Below are 21,723 nucleotides of genomic sequence, written 5' to 3'. Positions count from 1 at the left end.
AAGGTCTCTGAGACTCGGCTTCTCGCTAAACTCTTGGGCATGTGCAAAGATATTGCCCTCCCTCCTGTTCTCTATGATGTGCCCGAAATGATGCCTGGGACTATATATCCTGAGATCTATACAATTGCACCCTCTATGGCTTCTGTATCTTTATTTTCCCGGGGCACGTGCCCTCAGAAATGTATATCTTCAACCAAGGCCCTGAGGGATGATCTCCTTTGCTGTTTTGAACCTTTGCTGTTTTGAACCTGTAGCTAAGTTCTCCGACCCCTTGCCTGCTTACATCCTGCTATCTAACCACCACCCCCTCGCTTGCACCTCTTGTAATCTGTCTGTCTCCCCTTCCTACTAGATTGTAAGCTCCTCCGAGTAGGGCCCTCTTCCCTCCTGTTGTCAAAGCCCACTTCTCTTCACATTTCACTCACAGCTCTCCTTTAATCCAACACTCAGTGACCATCTTCATACTCATCTCCATCATTGGCCTCAAGCCTCTAGTTGTATGTTGATTGGGTCCTCACTACTTACATTTAAGCTGTAATGTGTATTGAACTGTGGTGCTCTTTATTTGTACTGTATTTTTGTTAATTATTCAATGTTATGCCAAGTTTTGTCTCCCTGTATTGTTCCTTTGTACGGCGCTGCGAAACACTTGTGGCGCCTTATAAATAAAATTATAATAATAATAATAATCTGCCCTGCTTCTGTTTTATATCATCTTGGCCCTATTGCTCTGCCTATTCTGGGAGGTTTTCTCAGGGAGAACAGTTTGCTAAAATGCCATATACGTCTGGTGGCATGGAAGACTGGCCGGACTAAGAATTTCTATTGCGTTGGTACTGCTGACCTCCCTTACATTGATTTGTACCCTTTCCTCATATTCATTGATTATGGTTATCGTTAGCTAATATCCTGCTCTCTATAGATTACAATTATATATGTGTGTTCTGTTTTTGTGAGGGTGGATATTTCTATGTGCCGAAGTGGCTGCTATTTTTCATTTTACTATATCCCTCAGTTTATACAGCTGCTATTCTTAATGGCTGGGTGGGTGGGGTATGAGGGCTAATAAGCTGGTTTAGGACTACCATTGGTATTACAACTATATAGGACATGCATATACTGCTCCTATAAACGGTCAGTGTTGTTTTTTATTGTCCTATCAAATGAGGGCTAATCATCAACCAGTGAACATAATATAAGGCAAGGAGGGAAGCCATTACTATTGTGCCTTGCATAATCATCCATTCGCAGCCTTGGATGTGGGGGAGAAGTCATTCGATGGTCGCCGACTATCAAATGATTTCTCCAGCACACTCAGATCAGAGTTACCTCAATGTTGTCTCTGATCTGCAAGTGCCCGCCTGTGCCCCCCCCCCCCCCCCCCCAAGCCATCGGAAGATTTTCCTAGGAACGCCCAGCGTTTTCATGGGAACACTCATGAAACGCTGGACGTTCCTATGGTCTGTGCCCCCTGCCGCTGCGCCACGCTTAAACTGCTAGATGTGAGCGGGACAGAACATGTAGTTCACCGTGCCCAGTCACACCCTGCATCTGCACAGAAATGCGAAAGCACGGGGGACTGAACCAATCTGAATAACCCCCTGTTTGTTTCCTTTTCTCAATTTCCATTAGGATTCAACTGAGGCTTGACTTCAGCCAAAAGTGGTCTCATTAATAAGGAGACCGAGATTCTGGCTTTGGCCAGTCAGGTCTACAAAAGACATAATTTCTCTTTATTCCTTGGGCGTAATTAGGAAAATCTGATGGATTATCTCAGTATTGTCTGGGATACTCAGGAAAGGTGTTAGCTGACAACATTGTAAGCCATTGCTAGCTGGATTACTCCCACCATTAGGCAGACGCACAGAGGAACGAATCCTCTTGTTCCTGAAATGTCAGGAGATATTCTATCATATCAGTGAGTGCCTCCAGGGCAGCGTGGCTCAGAGCTTTTGCTAACCTTCTTTGCAAGACTGTCACCTGTTTGTCTGTTCATACAGGTTTCATATCCACTGCCCAGACAGAAAAACAGCCTGCCGGTGCAAATCTGCAAGAGAATTGCAAATGGATCAATATTTACTATTATCTGCACATCCATACGCAATTCCGTTACCATCAAATGATTTCCATAGTCTGTGCAAATGTAAGTCTGATCCTTCCATAACCCTACCTTATAGCGTCTGCGTTTTTCCTCACACTCCCAGAAAACAGCAGATGTCCACCCACAAATGACGACTCTGAATTGTAATTAGATGTATATGCCGCATGGCCGCAATGATCCGTACGCATGTGCAGTCAGTGGATAATTGGCAGGATTGTAAATTGGCACAATAGCCATTAGGTCTAAATAACCCCCTTTGTTATAAGTTTTGTTTGTTGTTTTAGGAGGACATCTGCTTTTCCAGCTTCTCTCCCTTTCTGTAGTACTTTACTAAACATAATCCAGTGCTCCTGGTAGAGATGGAGTGCAGTGTAGAATTGCACAGACAATTGTTACAACTCAAGTTGGCCACACCAATGCTTCACCCACCATACCCCAATGTGATCCCAATGGAAGAATAGGATATCACCGAAGTAACATTCTTCTGGGGTTTTTTTTTTTTAAATAATGTTGTCCACAGATAACAGAGGAGGACAGGCAGGTAATGACCAAAAACATTTTTATTACTCTAAACACATACGCACTTGCTTGAGGGAACTGGTTACTTTTAAGTTTAGTATTTAAAAACAAACATAGCATTTTACAGATGTGCAAATGCCATGGACCAGGGTGGTACAAGACATAGGACACACAAAGCTCTGATAATCCTCTCTCACTTTGGCTATATAGTCTAGAACATTACAGGCACGATGTTATGTCACTTTTTCACCTCCCCGAGATCATCAATGCTGTCGTCATCGACCTGTTGAGCAGAAAGAAGCATTTAGTGACGACATTTGAAACAGTGTCCTACAATACAACTTAAATATAGCCACACACAGGAGGACCTGGTCTATTTCCAATACGTCCAAACAAGTGGACATAGCTTGGCTATGCTGTTAAGAGGCCCATGCGGGTTACCCACCTACACATCACATATTGCTTTGTTAGTATAGTTTTACATTAATAGCACAAGTCACTCAGTCTAGGGTTCTTGCCACATGTGTACGCACAGAAATCTATTATATTAACTATTTAACCAAAACGGTTTGGCTAAGAACTTTTAATTTATTTATTAATGCAAACATTACTAAAGCCACTCTGATTGGTTGTAATGTCCATAAACTGAAGATAAACCTATTTTGAAATCTTGCTATTTGATGTTTTTGTTTCCCCCCCCCTTAGCTGCACTGTTTAGCCAAACAGATTTGTAGCAATTGTTGTTCTACACGTTATTTTTTTTTTTTACATGGAAGTTTGGAAGGAAAAAATAAAAATAAATGTTGACTGTAGTAGGAGGCATAATTGCAACACACGGTTATTAATACATCTTTCTTGATAAGATCAATGTGTGTCTGGCATATAAATAGATTTGCTAATATATATATATACACACACACACACACACACACACACACACACACACACACGTTTGGGCTACATTGCCGATCCTGTAACTTTCAGCCAATGCTCTACACCCCCAATCCTGAAAGCAAACAAGGAGCTGGGCTTTGTCCCCTACATTCCACACGCTGCACACTCACAGCTCTACAAACTGATCTATTACTAAGGTTTCCATCGTTCAAAGAATGTTCAACATCTCCCTGGGCCACATCCCAATCATATTAGGCAATTTCAACATATCAATTGAATTTCCACATACCGCTTGTGCATCCAAATCAACCTCTCTAACAACCTCTTTTCAACCTCTCCCAGTTAGCTGACTAGTTTACTGTAATGAGCAATGCACCGACTTGGATTAGTGAAAACTTTTTTGATTTAGAGTTCTTCAGCTGCAAGCTTTCTTCCTTCAGATTAATGGGCTACTGACTCAGTCTTAAGGTGCCCATACACTGAGGCGATTTGGTCCGATTGCGACCAATCGGCCCTTTAAAATCGGACCAAATCACCTCTCTCTGACATGCAGTCGGGTCCGCTGCGCGGTCCCGTGCGCATCACACCCGAGCAGGTGGTCGGACCAGCTGGCCGTGCGCATAACTGAGCACTCCTCATTTTTGACAACCTGCTTGGATCTTCTACTTTTAATATTTTATTCACGTTTTTTTGCAACTGACCAATTTTTTTGAAGCGCTCGGCTGATATTCTTAGTATATTTTTATCGCAAATTGTTTGCAATCGCAATCAGATGCGCACTACTGCAGATCTTTAGTTCTTACCTGCTACAGGGAAGATCAGAAGATGCAGCTAAAGTTCTGTGGGATTTAGGTCTTCGGGTATTTGGGAGTTGGGTGTTCAGGTGGGTTCGGATATTCGGACAAGTTCCTGCAGGTGGGTATTTGGTGCGTTCAGGTGTTTGGTCGCTTAGGGATTTGGGTGTGATTGACAGGGTGAGCGACGTGTGTGTGGGGGAGTGATGAAGACACACAGCCCGTGGCCGGCCGGCAGCCCAGAACATTTCTGGGTATACCAAAGAAGGGGTTTACATTTTTCTGAAATCTTTAGATGTCAAAATGTACTCTTCGCACAAAATCTTTGTCCAGAACTGACGGGGAGTTCAAGTGAAATCTTAAGATCACAGATCTATCTAGTTTGTGGGCACCTTTATGTTTAAGGGGACAAGCTGGTCACTCTCTACTAGTGCACATCGTACAGTATAAAAGGGTTTTAAGTTTTTAGTCACAAATTACCTCTGGCCACTTTTCCTGGATGACATCGATAATATCATCTGTGAAGTCTCCCTGAATAATTATTTCATCCTCCCCAGTCACTGATGCACCACAGGAAAATTTCTGAGCAAAGAATCTTTGTGCTTCCTTGAGCTCTATTTCTGCAAAACAACATAATGCAAACACCATCTGTATCAAATCCAAAGTCATGGCTAAAACAAAGAAATAAAGCGTTGTCATTTTTTCATACTTACCAAAGGTTGCTAGCCCACATACCCGCGTCACATATTTCTTCTTTGCTCTGGGGATTTTGGCTATTGTAACCTTCTGAGGTACAGTCTTCTTCTTCTGCTTAATCTGACCTCTTCCTCCTGCAAAATGAAAAAGCTCTGAATCAAACTGCATTTAAAAAAAACACAAAAAAACCCATAATAAATACTGCATTTACTTCAGTCTCAGAAGGTAAAGGCATACCTCATTACTAAGATTGTAATGACAATGTAAAAAGTGCACATATGTAATTGTACATTAATACAGATTTGTATGTACTAAATAAAGCGCTGCGGAATATGTATGCGCTATATAAGAAACTGTTAATGTCTGTTTACAAGCATAATTTCTATAAAAATGATTGAATTAAAAAAAATGTGCACATATACATTATACAATTGTATTTTTTTTTCTTATGGCATTAGATGATTTATGCAGTTTTAACAAGACCATTACACTTCTAAGACCATTACACTTCTACAACATCTAGGATACTGTGGGGCAGATTTATTAAGCTCAGGGAAGTGATAAAGTGTCTGGTTTTTAACACCGGCCAATCAGCTCCTAACTGTATTTACAGGCTTGGTTTGAAAAAATTACAGGTAGGAGCTGATTGGCCGGTGATAAAAACCATACACTTTATCACTTCACCGAGCTTAATAAAATCCACCCCTATATGTGGAACATTGAAATATGAAACAGTTATGAATACAGTTAGTGACTGGGGGTTATACATTGATATGAGAACAGGTTCACAAAAACAACTAGTGTCACACAAATAAATAACACATTAGAAAAAAAAACAGCACCCCGTTTCTGTTTTTTCTTCTCCTCCTCTTCACCAGCTGTGATTGGCCCATCACTGCCAATAGTTTCTACTTTGGGAAAATTCCCTGTGAAACCAACAGAAACATGCATGTTATTGGTAAATTAAAAGGTAACAAATAGAAAGCATTTAATATTCAGCCATTTTACCCCGTGTCTCCCCTGTCTTGTGCACCGTACACACCTGTATGTGTTATGTATAACTGTACTGTCACTGTTTAACTGTACATAACTGGCTGTTGCGTATACTAGGAATTTGGTTTGGATTGCTGTGCAAGTATACCTGGCTAATAAAGCTGATTCTATTCTATTAACTTGAGGATTTAAGTAATTACACTGTTCCAGCTCAGATATCTAAAACATAAATATGAATTACTGTTGATACAGTAGCTTCATATTCTGCAAATATTAAAAAGACTTGTAGCAAGGTTAATATTACACATTATTCCGCAAGCTATATGGCTTAGTGGTATAATCCAGAAATACTTTCTACACATTGTAACATAGAAATTAAGGCTGAAAAAAGACGTGAGTCCATCGAGTTCAACCTATCTGACTTGTAACTACTAACTTGAGTAAGTCATATCTATAGGATTCCCTTAGTGGCCAAAAATGCATCCAGTTTGATTTAAATTCATTAACAGTAGTTGCTGTAACAACCCCCACCGGCAATGAGTTCCAGAATTTTACTGCTCTAATGCTGAAGAATCCTCTTAGTTTAGTACGGAAGTTAGTTTCCTCGAGCCTCAGTACATGCCTGCGTGTCCTAAGTATAGGCCTGTTAGTGAACAAATCATCTCCCAGTTCTATATGATTCCCAATCCTGTATTTGTCCTCCTTTTTGAATTAGGTTGCTGTTCGTATTTCCTTTGCACTGATTCTTCCCTTTGCTTTTTAAATAACTATAAGTTTCAACGTTATTATGATTGGATGTATATGTGGGTTTTATGCTTTAAAACCAAAGTGTGCGACCCCCTCTTCTCATTTTAGTCAAAGTTATAAAGTGCACCTTATGTACATAAAATTCTTGTCAATGTACATCACCTCTTTATTTTCTGTCTCTGCAATTTTGTGCTCCTTCCATATATGTGACTGTTTAAATACTGTATCTTACTTGAATTATATGTATTTTACACTGTAGTTTTTCAATAAAGTATTATAACAAGTTACACATTAATATTTTGGGAATGTATGACAATATTAAATGCTTAACTATTTGTAACTAGCAACACTGTAACCTAGATTACAGTAACACTACAAAAGGCAACACATAAGGGTTATTTTCCGAGTTAGTGATTGTGGGGTCTATTTTCTAAGTCTTGTGGGGTAATCAATTAGCCCTGATCATTTTTGTGCACCACAAAAAAAAAAAAAAAAACCTGGGCTTTTCTGCATAATTTTTTTGCATTTGGCAATTCAATTAGAGCCTTGGTACTTGTGTATTATCACGGCGCCCCCGATATGTGATTGCGCAATTTTTCATCGCATGCCATACACCCAATGTGATTTTAGCCCCCTATGCGATGAAAAGTTGTATAAGCACCCTAATGGGTGCTTACAATGTTAAATGCACCCCCACGCCACCCCCCAGTATAAACGTGAACCCCAAAGCGTGGCAAGCGCAGCGAGCCCGCGGTACGCGTCCTATGACCTTTTCATACCCCACTATCCACGTCGGCGTGGAGTTGATTTTATAAAGTGTGTCGAGAGCGCAGCGAGCCCCGCGAGGGGACGCGTATATCTCGCCACGCTTATGCGCGTCCCCTCGCCACGCTTCGAGCTCGGTGGCTCGCTGCACTTTATAAAATCAACTCCACGCCGACGTGGATAGTGGGGGTATGAAAAGGTCGGAGGACGTGTACCGCCGCCCCTCGCGGACTTGCTGCGCTCGCCACACTTCGGGTTCGCGTTTATACTGGGGGAGGCGTGGGGGTGCATTTAACATTGTAAGCACCCATTAGGGTGCTTATACAAGTTATAATCGCATCCCATCGCATTGTATGGCATTGTATGGCATATACAATTTTAAAATTGTATGACATTGTAGAACATCGCGCAATATTGCATGCCTTATGGTATGCGATTCGATGGGCGCCGTGATAATACACAAGTACCAGAGCCTTTTTTCTCCCAAAATATTATGTGTTTTTTCAAGCAAAAAACACATGGAATCGATAGATAGATAGATTTGTTTTTGTAACTGTGCAGACCAATGGGATTTCATTGCCCGGTTGGCAAAAAAGGGATTTATTCTGAAGCCTGTGGAGGTCGTGAAAAAAAAAAAATCCCTGATCAGTCCTGCTGCTGGTGGCCATACTTGAATAGTCCCAGTGAAAAAATTGACAGTGGTAGTTGCAAAAGTGAGGCTCAGAAACCAGCCACCAATGAAGTGCTTTTAGACAAAATGAGAAACTGAAGAATTTCCCACTGGAATACCAAGGATGGTTACCTGGTGTACTTAACGCTCGAAGGTGTAGACAATCTCACTCAACAATTTCATGCACAACAATACTGACCAACAAGGCAGTGACAGTACAGTCATGATCACATTTTGTATCGTCTGGGTTAGGGCAAGAAAACGCACTAAAGAAAGGCAACCAGAAAGTGAAGGCGCTAAAACAGTGAGCCTTCTCGAAATTCAGGATATAGCCGTGATCCTGCAGTACTTTAACCAAAGTTCTTTCATGCAAGAAAGCTGAATTGGCTTTCATGAACTAATTGTATAACCGCTTCAGTAGTATGGCCGGAAATTTTACGGGCTCAGCTGCGCTGCTGCAGCAAGCTGTCCAAGAAGGTTTCCGGGCATACCACAATACAGTATGTAGGTGTGTGCCAGTGGTGCCTCCAGAACTGGGGCGCAGCGACATACTATACACACCTCTGCCACTCACCTGCCCCATCCCGCCCTCCCCGGTCACTCCCCACTGCCACCAATGCTGCCAGGCACTAACCACCACCGCGATGCTGCTGGGCATTCACCACTGCAGTCGAGTTCAGGGACGCTCGGGAGCACTCAGGGTGCCTGAACACACGAGCACCCTAGCACAGTCCCCGCAGTCGCGCACTCTCCCTCTCTCCCCCCCCAGGATGACCTGGCCAAAAGGAACATGAAGATGCGCTCCTCTGAGGTAAGAAATTAATTGGCCTCGATACTGTTGGGGGCTGATTGGAGACAAAAGATGCATTCTGCTTTCATAGCTTCTCATCAAACTTTAGTAAACAATAGTTATGAACAAATTAAATAGACTTACAGTTTACTGTCTGCCACATACATCAAATAATGCACTGCAATAAGCTTTAATTAAAATACACTGGTAGCAGATTTTGATATGAAAAAGGTATTGAGAGAAGCACAACAATGCAATTTGTTCTTACCTAATGTAAGTTTAGCAAATTCTTTGGGGAAATTCTTTTCTAGCCACTGTCTGCACTTTGTGACATCGGGCATATATTCACAGTACTGAAAAAGAAATATACTTGTAAGTGATCTGCACATAAATACAGTAGAACAGAAATACTAACAACAATACAACTCTCAATCCATACAGCCTCCCAATGATTGGTCCACAATATTAGATTTTAACATAAACATGGAAGGCCAAAGAATATCTGAACTGGTGTTAAATCATTTCTTTTATTTATTAATGATTACATTTGAAAAGCCATCTGAGCCTATCCCTGCAATGTGGCGAGTGTGGCAGAAGGGCTGCTGTGCATGTGTGGTTCCCTCCTTCTGCCATGCACAGCAGACGTTTTCAGTGGAGGATTCCTGGGAAACCTTGCCAGAATTACACCCATGATGTGCAGCCCATAGGCTACAACACGCTACCACTATCTGTATATGGCAGTAGCTGTGGAGACTAGTATCAGGAATGCTTTGCATTATAGCTGCAAATATTGCTGATTAAATGGGCCCAGTAATTAGGATGGTTCGTGCAGTATTATACGGGCGTGGATCATTTGGTCTATAACAAGTAGAGCGACAAGCATTGGGTCGACACCATTAGGTCGACAGCCAAATGGTCGACATGGGGTTTTTCACTGTTTTTTTACCTGAATGTCGACATGGACACAGATTAGAGTGCACCGCGTCCCCTTGCTGCGCTCGGCACACTATTTAATTCTCCCACCATACCCTAGTGGATGGTAGGGCATGTTATACCATCTGTTGGCACGTTGGCTCAAAAAACAGTGGAAAACCCCATGTCTACCTTTTGACTGTCGACCTTGTTTGTGTCAACCTAGGCCCACGTCGACCTAGTTGTTGTAGACCAAAAGGGAGGGATGGAGGGAGAGGAGCAGGAGGAATATTTAATGTTGTCTTTAATTGTCAAATAAATGCAACAATGGACAATGAGCAATAAACTGAGAAAAAGCTCAAATATCTTAATAATATCCCAAAAAAAAAAAAATCTTAAAATGACTTGGGGACATTCCAAAGCAGTTTCTACCAGTACATTCACTCTGACAGTAGCTCAAAGCACCTTCTTTCCAACCTGGCTTTCCCTTGATTCAAACTAATCAACATGTGGTTCAAGTCATAGCCCAGCATCCCTAGTTCCCTATTCAAATTAGAGGCAACATTGAAAGAATATGATACTCCACATGGAATAGGGTATAGATGTAAACGTACTTAGAGGGGAGTTCTATTGAAGATGGGAAGTTGCGCATAGCAATCAGATTCTACTTATTTAGAACCTTCTAGAAAATAATAGATATTATCTGATTGTTTGCTATGGGCAAGATCCTATCTTCAACAGAACTCCCATCTCATACCCCTTTCACATGTATGGACCAGGATTGAGGTGTGGTGTGAAACAACTCGGCAATTTGACCTAGGTTATAAGAAGGTTTAAACCCGGGTCTCCCTCTGTATAATAGGCTACCTGGGTTGAATGTTGAAGGTGAAAGCGCCAGAACAGAGTCAGACCCAGTATGGTAATCCCAGGACCAATACGGCTTTGCAATTTGAAAGGGTTATTAGTAAATTTACCCCTAGGTGTATTTGGACACATCTTTAGCAATGGACGGTTTAAAAGCTGGCAAACCCATTTTCTAAATATCAGAGGACCACACGATAACACACCGTGCTAGTATCCCTGGTTTACCGAACATACTGTAATTCTGCACAGCCCTACACTTCTGTAGACTGCTATTTATTCAAAGATGGAATTAAAACATCCTAACATGAATTCCCAAAGATTTTGGCAGAAAAGAGGGCATAGTCCAAAAGACAGCCAGATCACCATGGAAAATCAGAAAGTTAGACCTATAATACAGAGCATCAAAGTCTGAAACCCTTCTAACCAATAAAGTAAAGCCAAAAATAATCAAATTCTTCCAGGGGAAGGGCTTACATTTTTATTACACTTATAAGGTCTCAAATGGAGCATGCTGTAAGGCATTCAACACCAAATTAAGGTCCTATATAATAGATAAAGAAGGGTAAAACTGGACCAGTGAAATCATGGATTTCACTGCCGAACTGTGTAAGTCTGCCAAAATGAACTCAAGTGAATAAAAGAACCTTGGTTTTACAAGTCTGGATATAATGCAAAAGGTTAAGACAGACTGGCTCTCGTTCCAACACAGTACAAATAGACTGTGCTGCACAGTAGAACTGTAGTATTGTATAAATACAAATTATGTATTTCTTCAGGATACTTAGTAGCTAGTTTAGAAACCAGAGAGGTTGCAATAAGCCTCATTAAATTAAAGAATAAATGAAGAAAGTTCACACCTACTGCTGAATGTTGTATTTATTAAGAAAAACAAAACAATCTTACCTCTGTTGGCAATGAACACACTGTGAAGAGGAAAAAATATATACAGAAATAAATATGCAGATTTATCATAACTATAACAAAAAAAAAGCATAAATATGACTAAACTAAATATGATCGGCAATTATTATTATTTTTTTAAAGACAGAAAGATTCAAATAAGAGGCCATAAAATGCACTTACTAAAGATTATGTAACAGCAAAGTAAAAAGGCATTACCCACATCAACTAGATTATAGCTGTAATTTATTTACTACAAAGAAAATTATAGCAAAAATCTGATTGGTTGAAATAGTTAACTTAAATTGAGGAAGATTTACTAAAACTTCTAGAAAGTAGTTATTTATTCAAAGCAAAGAAGAATTCAGTTGGACAAGGACAACAAAAAGTGTGGGAAAGGAGTTAGTAGTGTGGACACCAATTAGAAAATTACCATATATCACACATGCAATGAATACTTCAGAATAGTGCTCGACCAGTGGTTCCCAAACTGTGTGCCGTGGCTCCCTGGGGTGCCTCAGGACACTTGCCTTGGATTGGTGTTCCAGGAACAATTCAAATTATTTACGGTCAATGTAAAAGGAAAAACCATTGCTGGCGGCTGCCAATAGTAAAATCTGTGGACAAACAGAAGCTGATCCTGTCCCTCACCCATAATTAAACCTATGAATGATATATACAACTATTTACTTCATTTTAACAATAAAATCTGAATAATAAACTTTTGGCCTAGAGGGTGCCGTGGAAAGAATTCTGATGCTCTAGAGCGCCGTGATTTAAAAAAATTTGGGAACCACTGTGCTAGACAGTCATCACTGCAGGTAAGGCTGCAAGAAGCATTTTAAAAATACAGAATTACAAAGTTTAAAACATTAGTCCTTATTATACAACATGCTCTATTTCCGTTATACTGGACACACACTAAAATGATCTGGCTGATCAGCCAAATTGAGAGCTCAGTGGATCGCATGCGATATCTGGTCAGAAAATCTTGGGAGAAAACTTTTGATTGTCATTTTCTCCCATATATTTCCAGGTTTTTGTTCACACCAGACAGATTGTACAGATATATCTGTGTGTATGGCCTGCTTAACTGAATCTGCCCGTAAATTCAAATAAAACAATTTGGAATGGAACAGCACACCATTATGTTCAACACTTGGATATTGATGGTTTTATACATTAAAGTGCGTACTAAAACTTCAATTACCTCAGTTATTCAAATACAAAATAAAATCAAAACAATTATATGCATTTTTTGCAATATTGTAATACAAAAGTTTTGATCTACCTCCACAGTAAAGGACTTTTAGTGGATAATCAGCATCCACCCTGGGGATTCTTACTTCTGCTTTGCAATCTGGTATTGGCTCTGAAGTCTCAGTTGCTGTACTAGCCATCTCCGAGACCTAAAGAAATGAATTTAAAATCTAGATTAACACAACGCACATGCAATCAGGAAAACAAAAATTTATGTTTTTTTCACATTACTTGTTTTAATAATAGTAACAATTGGAATAAAAACTTAATTTCTTTGAATCAGAAAAATTACAAATGAACCATCTCCCTGCCTACTGAAATGTTCAGATTAATACAATAATTCGCATTGCAGTATTTCAGTTTTTTGTGGGGCAATTCAGTTGTTTTGGCCACCCTTAGCTCCAGTCTAAAGTGACAGGAGCTTTTCAATTGTTCGTGCAACCAGCAAGTCCTGGCAGCCACATTTTTTACCCCAAAAATGCCCAGGATAAGTTGCTTAAAGCAGCATCTCACGTGCTGAGTGCCATGTGTGCCAGTAATACTGTACAGCCCAATGGCCTATTTTGCTCGGATTTCTGCTCAGAAACCCACAATTAAGTGCAGCCTTGGGGCTGGGGACCTAAAAGAACTGAATAACACCCGGTCACTTTAAATGGATGCCCAAAAGAGTGGCATCTAACCATTAAGGCTGCATCTGCACATTACATTTTGACAGGTCCCTTTTAAAGGGACCTGTTTGGCAGGATGGAGCCTGCACATTTAAATCTATGGCTGCCTGTACACATTGTGTTTTAGCAGGATGCAGTCAAACAGGAGTTGCTAAGCAGGATGCTTACTCAAGAGGATATATGGACAAGCCTGCTGCATTCTGCTTAAACGCAACGTGTGGTCACAATAAACTGCATCCTGTTGTCTTGTTCGACTGCATCCTGCTAAAACGCAATGTGTAGGCATAGCCTAATGCTGGAAGCACAGAAACTAATAATTGTGGGAGGATGTATTGAAAGGGTACCACAGCACGTAATGGAGAGATCTACTGTTGACCTTTGGTTATTGATTGCATAGAAAGTCCACACAGGCTCTATGGGGACTGCTTAAATGCCAGTTGTATTATACTCAGGAAAGCACACACCCAAAAGATAAGGCTTTTCATGACATTAGAGATCGTAACCTATTCATTTTCAGGATCTCTCTATGGAGCGGAATCCAAAAGATCCCTCCCGATTATCTTGCACTTCTGATGCCAAATAACAGCACACAGCAAAGAAAGGCACAATACTGGATCACTTCATTTTTCCTCTTAGCAGGCATGAGCTCTTATCCGAGCATCCGATTCTACAGAAAGACTTGATCCCTACTCCCAGAATTCATTTCATATTTACGCAATAAGAAACTATGTTTATAGGGTGAAAACATGCGGCCAGCCCCTACAATTATATTGTTAGTTTTTCAATACGATACACAACAGAATTGTTTCACTCAGTGGTGATCAGAGCTATGAAGCATGGCTGACAAGTGTACCTAAAAGAGTCTGATTGTGTACTTTGTAAGCCTAATTAGGCTACAGTAAATGCAGTGTGGCTAACTTGCAAGGCAGGGGGAGGAGAGCCTATTATCCTGCCAGCAGCAGCGTCCTGGGCAACGAGTGTGTGACAGCAGGGACTAGTCCGGCCTTATTCGAGTCCTTTTTCCGTAGTGAGCACATTAGCCGGTTCCGTCTGCTGCGTGGGGCTAATGTCAGTTCTGTATGAGTCATACGCCGGCGCCACTGTCACCACCAGACCCAGTACACACCTTCCTCACACCCCCGCCCCGCTAGCACCGGGCTCCACTCTACACAGCACCCGCCCTCCATTACCCAGGCAGCCGGCGCCACTGTGCTCTCTCAGCCGCTGCTGGTATCCCGGTCACATGCAGGAGAGTACTGCTCCGTCCCCGACGCGTGGAAATCGCCCAACGTTGCTTCTCCCGGCTGCTGCTGCGCTAGCAGTACTTCCGTCGCCCAATAGGAGCTGTCACCGATCTGTGATCCTATTTCCGGCATGTCACATGCGCCATCTTGCTACACCTTTCTTTCTGAGATGAAATCTTTATCATATACTTGCCTACCTGACCCTCTCCATGTGGGAGAAAATGCTCTGTTCCTGGACTTCCCTGGTAATGTATGATTGCCAGCACCTGTGGTGAAACACCTTTACCTAGCTCCCCACAGGTGATGGCAATCATACATTACCAGGGAAGTTCAGAAACAGAGCATTTTCTCCAGCATGGAGAGGGTCAGGTAGTCAAGTATAGTACAGTTCAGAGGTGGAACTAGCAAGTTGTTTTCCAAGTTTTGAGATTTATTATTTCCATTCTGATTTTTCATATGAGAATTTTTGGTACTTATGTAATATCTGGGCTCCCGTTTTTCTTATGAGACCGCGTCCCCTCGCGGGGCTCGCCACGCTTCGGGCACGGTGGCTCGCTGTGCTCGCCACACTATATAAAATCAACTCCATGCGTAGTTGGATAGTAGGGGTATGAAAAAATGTGGTGCATTTAACATTGGAGCCCAGATAATACATAAGTACCAAATTTTTTAATAAAAAATGATACCTTAGGCACCATTATCAATAATACTTCAGCTTCTCTTTATTTTACATTTACAAGAAACCCACTGTACAGTGCGTTAAGCCTAAAAGATTCTGCACAGAAATGGAATCAGGAGTGTGCATAATGCATACCCTCCAACATGACCCATTCCATTAGGTACAAAAGGCTCTGTTCCTGGACTTCCCTGCCAGTGACAGTTACAGATGTTGGACTCCAGCACAGTCCAATATTCAAGGAGGGGGGGGGGCACATCAACTGCCAGTGAGTCCAGGACAGTGATGCTTGGAGTGGCAGTAGGTGTGGCTCCCCTTTTTGAATATTGGACAGTGGTGCAGTCCTACCTCTGTAACTGCCACTGGCAGGGAAGTCCAGGAACAGATCATCTTGTACCTAATGGAATGGGTCATGTTGGAGGGTATGCATAATGGGACAAATTCAGGTACGTTGATGTCACTGCTGCTTCATTGGAAAATCCACCACTTTCCTGGACTTGTTGGTAGGTGAATTGAGACACAAAGGCAGAGGTTTTTGAGATATGCACACAACCATATTATTACCCCATTTTGTGGGGGGTAATGAGACCGCTATAAGATTATTTCAGTAGCGGGGGTGCTATCCTAGCCAACTTAGGTTAATCATCGAAAAAAACACAAGAAAATAAGTATTAGGCGGATATATCCGCCTCCAACTTCTTTTTCTTGTGTTTTTTTTGTTGTTGATGGTAGGTGAATTGTCATGATGCAGAAGGGCACCACAAGTGCAAGTTCTTGTAGGCCATCTGGAAATTGCTTCCAGCACTTGTTGCAGGCACTGGTTGGTGTACCAGTGTCCAGTGATGGTATGCTGCTCCATGCTAGCTAAATGACCAGTTTTGGTCTAAAATGTCATTTTGCCAAATGCCATTTTGGCATTAAATACAGCCACCATCTGCTTGGTCATGCTGCACCTACATGAAAACTTCTGTGATGGCACACCTCCAACAGGGGTCCACTGGGCCGACTGTTGTTTGGTCTTGGGGTCAAAAAAGAGTTTGAGCGACCAGCATCAACCTTGACCAGCATGTTATGGCACCAATTCACTTGAGCTTCTCCCTGCTCTCAAGTAAGCTGATGGGGCACGCAATTTGCAGAAACCTTAAGTTGCGGACACACGGGGTTATAAATCGCCCGGCGATATATATAGCCGAGCGATATATCGCTCAGTGTCCCCTTTTCATCGGTAACCAGAGATGGTCGCCGATGAAAATAAACCTCTGCCGGAGGAGCAGCAGAGGTAATCAAGCAGTCAAAATTCCATTCAATCTTCCTGACCATTACACAATGGATCTCGGAGCGAATCAGGAAAAAGAAGAAAAAACCACCAATTAGATATAAACTGGATCAGGAGACTTTTACTAGTGAAGCCAAAAGTTGAAGAGCATAAACGGGCGTACCCAACTCACAGTATGGATAGCACTGTATCTGCACGTAGCGGGTACTTGTTCCGTTTTAAGTGGAAAATAAAAGTTTTTTTACGGAGGAAACATTGAGCTTTTTTGGGGCGTTAGACTACCAAAAGGGAGAATTCTTGCTCCTTGGGTACAAACTCTGAAACAATATTTTTTCTTTTTCGCCCTTTACGTTTCGGGTATATGTCTGGATGAGAATACCCCAGTACAATACCAATAACTCAGGGCAGAAAGAAAACGCTACAGGAGTGCAAACACCTATTCAATCGTAAGTCGGGGTACGCCGATACTATCTACATTCAAAGTGTTCCATTCACATGGGGTATAAAAACTTCTTCTGATTTGGTGGAGGATATCTACTCACAATTTATGAGCACCAAAAGATACCTTTATGCACAAACTGAGAACACCTTTTAGTGTGAGTCCCGGTACGGATATACACAGTACTTCACCATAATTATTGGTACTATAAATATTTCACAATCTCATAAACTGTTTATTGAGACATAGAAATTTGATGACGAGACTACACATTGCAATTTTTTTTGTCTCTTTAATACCCACACATATGGGACGGAGAGAATTATAACTGTCACGAATTTTTTAAAAAGGAAGGCAAAGAACCTGCTACGGGCTTATACCATCTTACCTTTACCGTGAGTAGGGTACGCCTACCATTCTTCACTTCACTTGTATACACATCTGATGCACTAATATTGGGAAAGAAACCTTTATATGTGTGCCTCCCTCCTGCTATAAGTGAGTGAGGTGCGCCTACAAAGCTCGTCTCCCGTCACAATAAACACACACAGTATTGATTTATTCGGAGTTAAGGCCCCCATACATTAGGCCGACTTGTCCTAGGGACAAGTCGGACCCAATTTACCTGCGAGCTGCCCGGCAGCTCCCCGGGAGGCTCACATACAATTTGGCACTTGATGTGCCATTTTTATATGGGATAAATCGCATGCGATTTATCCCATGTAAAAAAAACCCCGGGGAGCTGCAGGGCGGTGAGCAGTAGTGGGGGCGGGCAGCGGCAGTAGTGGGGACGGGCAGCGGTGGTGGGGGCGGCCAGCGGCGGTAGTGGGGGCGGGCAGCGGCGGCGGGGACGGGCGGCGTTTGCGGTGAGCGCAGTGTACTTACACATAGCAGCAGCGGCGGGGACGGGACGCGCAGTGGCGGCTATTATATTTTTAAAATACTTGTCAAATGACCGGCCGCTCTCTGATTGGCTGAGAGCTCTCCGGCCAATCAGAGAGCGGCCGGTCATTTGACAAGTATTTTAAAAATATAATAGCCGCCACTGCGCGTCCCGTCCCCGCCGCTGCTGCTATGTGTAAGTACACTGCGCTCACCGCACACGCCGCCCATCCCCACCGCCGCTGCCCGCCCCCACCACCGCTGCCGCTGGCCGCCCCCACTACTCCCCCGGTGTCTGTATGCATATGCCTGTCAGGTGGCAGGCATATGCATACAGGGAGGTCGGACGTGATCGTATGTACAGACCGTCCGACCTCCCTGATCCCGTCCGATGCACACGGGACCGCGCATCGGATCGGATCAAATGTCACATACCTACGATTTTGGGCCGATTTCATCCGATTATCGGCACAAAGTGCCGAAATCGGATGAAATCGTCCCAAAATCGCATAGTGTATGGGGGCCTTAACACATTGTTGTTTGATTCTGTTTTTATGGTACACAAAAAACCGGGAGCAAAGAGGGGGAATATAGAAGATTCACAATCAGTGGAACAAGTCACGAATTTTTGAAAAGAAAGGCAAAGAACCTGCTACGGGCTTATACCATCTTACCTTTACCGTGAGTAGGGTACGCCTACTATTTCTCACTTCATTTGTGCACATATCTGATGCACTAATACTGGAAAAGAAACCTTTATATGTGTGCCTCCCTCTTGTTATAAGTAAGTGAGGTGCGCCTACAAAGCTCTTCTCCTGCCACAATAATATACACAGTATTGATTTATTCAGAGTCACACATTGTTGTTCAATTTTTTTCTATGGTACACATAACACTGGGAGCCAAGAGGGAGAACATAGAAGATTCATAAATAACGGAACAAGTACCCGCTACGTGCACATACAGTGCTATCCATACTGTGAGTTGGGTACGCCCGTTTATGCTCTTCAACTTTTGGCTTCACTAGTAAAAGTCTCCTGATCCAGTTTATATCTAATTGGTGTTTTTTTCTTCTTTTTCCTGATTCGCTCCGAGATCCATTGTGTAATGGTCAGGAAGATTGAATGGAATTTTGACTGCTAGAAAAACATCTGGACAGTTTTGCGCCTCATACAGTTTGGAAAATCCTATTTGTATATTTCTGTATTATTGTTTTAGTTATTTGGTGATAACTAGGGACGAGTACGCACCAGAGGCAGCAGTGCGCCAAAGAGAGGCCATATCCCACAACCTGTTTTTGTGTATAGCAGAGGTAATCAGTTTGCGATTATAACGGGGCTGAAAACGGGAGCGCGCACCTGGCGATTTATTGCCGGGGCATACTCCCATCACTGGCAATATGGTCGCCAGTGACCATATTGCCAGCGATTTCAGCACATATTGCTGCCGTGTGTACACGGCTTAAGTCAGGCCAAGCTTTTCGTAGCGTGACAAGCAGATGGATTCGATGAGATTCCTATCTCCTTCTCTAACTGGGCCACAGTTATCATGGCATTAAACCTCAACTATGGCCCACACAACAGCAGCATTTTCCTCAGTGATTGCAGACAGTATACGGTCGCTGGGTTGACCACTCTTGGTTGAAGGTTAGTCGACGGCGTCTAGATCATCACTGATGAGAGTAAGATGCAGTGGTGCAGTTTACCATCCAGGTGGACATAGAGTTAGATTATAATAGTGTGTCCAAAGCATTGCAAGATCAGAGAGCAATTACGAGGGGCCACTGTGTCCACGTCCACGAGGATCCATGTGACATTCGGCATAAAAAAAAACACTAAAAAAAAATCTACCTCTGACGTGGTCGAGTAACTTTTGGCATCTAACCAGACACCTTCAACCAAGAGTGGTTGACTCCGTGACTGTCGATCTAGACAGTGTCGATTGACTTTTCCATAACCAGCAGGTTAAGCTCGGATACAGAGCTCCTCATCTTATGGGGACTGTATCCCATGCCAAAATTCTGCAAACCACTCAAACACAGTGTTTCGGGACGGAGCTCAAAAGCAGCTTGCAAATGGTCAAAACTCTCCTGCTGTTAACCACTTTTATAGTTGCAAAAGATCATGTCTCTCAAGTGGCTTCTTCTGAGCTTCATAACGCGTTTGTGAAGGAAGAGAACAGGTTGACTTCTTCAGGATGATATTTGAAGTTTTCAGCAGGCCCAGGACTAGGACCATCACTATTCCAGACAAGTACTACAAAGCCTGTACAGCCAATTGGACCTTCTCAGAATGCTATGTTCATCACTGCACTCACTAGTGCTCCTGGCCCCACTCCCTCTGCATTATATGATGTCATATGTAACTGGTTATGTTGTCAGGAGGCAGGTTGGTACAGAGCGCATTCATGCTGTCAGATAAAAAGTCTGTCGTATGACTGACATTTTATCTGGCAGTGTAAAAATAGCATTAATACAGCTCCGAATACAGTTGAGGTGCCTACAAACTAGAAAGATTTTTTTTGCTGATCGGCCGATTTCCAACCCATCAGCTGAAAATCGGACCCTAGAAAACAAGACCCCGGAACGCCGGACCGGACATCAAAATCTGCATTCCAGAGCTTGTAGTGTCCAGTCTTGGGGGTGTCCCGTCCTGGGGGTGTCTTATCCGGGGGAGATGCCTGTGATAGCTTTTACCAGGGACATGGGGAAGGGGAGATTACAGCCTCCTAGTGTGGTCCGGACTGTTACAGGGAGGCTTTACTCTCCCCCTTCTCCTCTCCCTGGTGACAGCTGTTGTGTGAAGCCCCCCCGGACAGGACACCCCCCCTCCCGGGGTCTTGTCCTGGTCCGGTTTTTACCCATACCCCCACCAACTTGATACTTCACTATATAAGAAGTTCAGTTTTGATGATGGTTTTATTTATTATCATCTTTTTTTCATAGGTATATATCTACATGTGTTCAAAAAAAGTCTGTGCCAATCCATTCAACTTTTGTATGAGCTATTCTACAAGACCCCACACATTGCATGTTTTGCAGGTCTCCTCGCAGGATCAAGTGAAATAATTATCTCCACCTGTGTGTCAGTCAGTAATGAGTGCACCTGTCGGGTGACCTGGAAAACGTGAACTGCGTGGGGTCCTGCGGACCAAGTTTGAGAACGACTTGACTGAGCTATTCAATAAGAAGTGAGCCCTGAGGCTGCACTGCAGGGATTTCTGAATAGACTACCAGGCGTGTCTCCCCCGTTAAATTAACATTTCTTATTGAATGATCCGTCCCACAAGTAATATTTCTTTTGAAATGTAAAGTTATGCTACAGTAATTTAAAATGTATTTGCACTGCAGGTGGCCCTCTGCTGTGTTGGACACTTTACTTGAAATATTCTATAAATATTTTATATTAATAAGAACGTTTATTGTATTCATTTTATACAGATGTTATATCATGACTATATAAACTTTGAAAGACTTCATGAAACAACTGCTGTGCATGTAATGATGCGCTTCACAGTTTATTATGTCTCTGCGGTGTTAGTTTTCTACGCCCCAGTACAGCGGCAAGCAGGCGGATGGATATGGTGAGCTGCATTTTGAAGGCTGCAAGTATCGCTGTGAGCCAGGATGTAGTG

General features: G+C 42.5%; 1 protein-coding gene across 3 annotated transcripts; it reads right to left on the bottom strand.

Moving 5' to 3' along the window:
- Positions 1-2,643: 2,643 nt before the first annotated feature.
- Positions 2,644-14,937, bottom strand: DENR (density regulated re-initiation and release factor). Of its 3 annotated transcripts, none has more exons than XM_083150988.1 (8): positions 14,764-14,937; positions 12,937-13,054; positions 11,649-11,668; positions 9,238-9,322; positions 5,847-5,930; positions 5,022-5,138; positions 4,789-4,928; positions 2,644-2,903 (listed from the first exon to the last, which is right to left on the bottom strand). In XM_083150988.1, exons 2-8 carry the CDS (start codon positions 13,043-13,045, stop codon positions 2,859-2,861), a joined length of 600 nt encoding a protein of 199 aa, XP_083007114.1. In that variant the 5' UTR covers positions 13,046-13,054; positions 14,764-14,937; the 3' UTR covers positions 2,644-2,858. The 3 variants fall into 3 exon arrangements, with proteins under 3 accessions (XP_083007114.1, XP_083007134.1, XP_083007123.1); XM_083151008.1 differs by lacking the exon at positions 14,764-14,937 and adding an exon at positions 14,492-14,624; XM_083150997.1 differs by lacking the exon at positions 14,764-14,937 and adding an exon at positions 14,427-14,583.
- Between the last annotated feature and the right edge of the window lie 6,786 nt (positions 14,938-21,723).

The sequence above is a fragment of the Crinia signifera genome, chromosome 1 (genome assembly GCF_055691185.1).
Source record: "Crinia signifera chromosome 1, ASM5569118v1, whole genome shotgun sequence".
NCBI classification, from domain to species: domain Eukaryota; kingdom Metazoa; phylum Chordata; class Amphibia; order Anura; family Myobatrachidae; genus Crinia; species Crinia signifera.
This window is presented reverse-complemented; position numbering and strand designations above follow the sequence as displayed.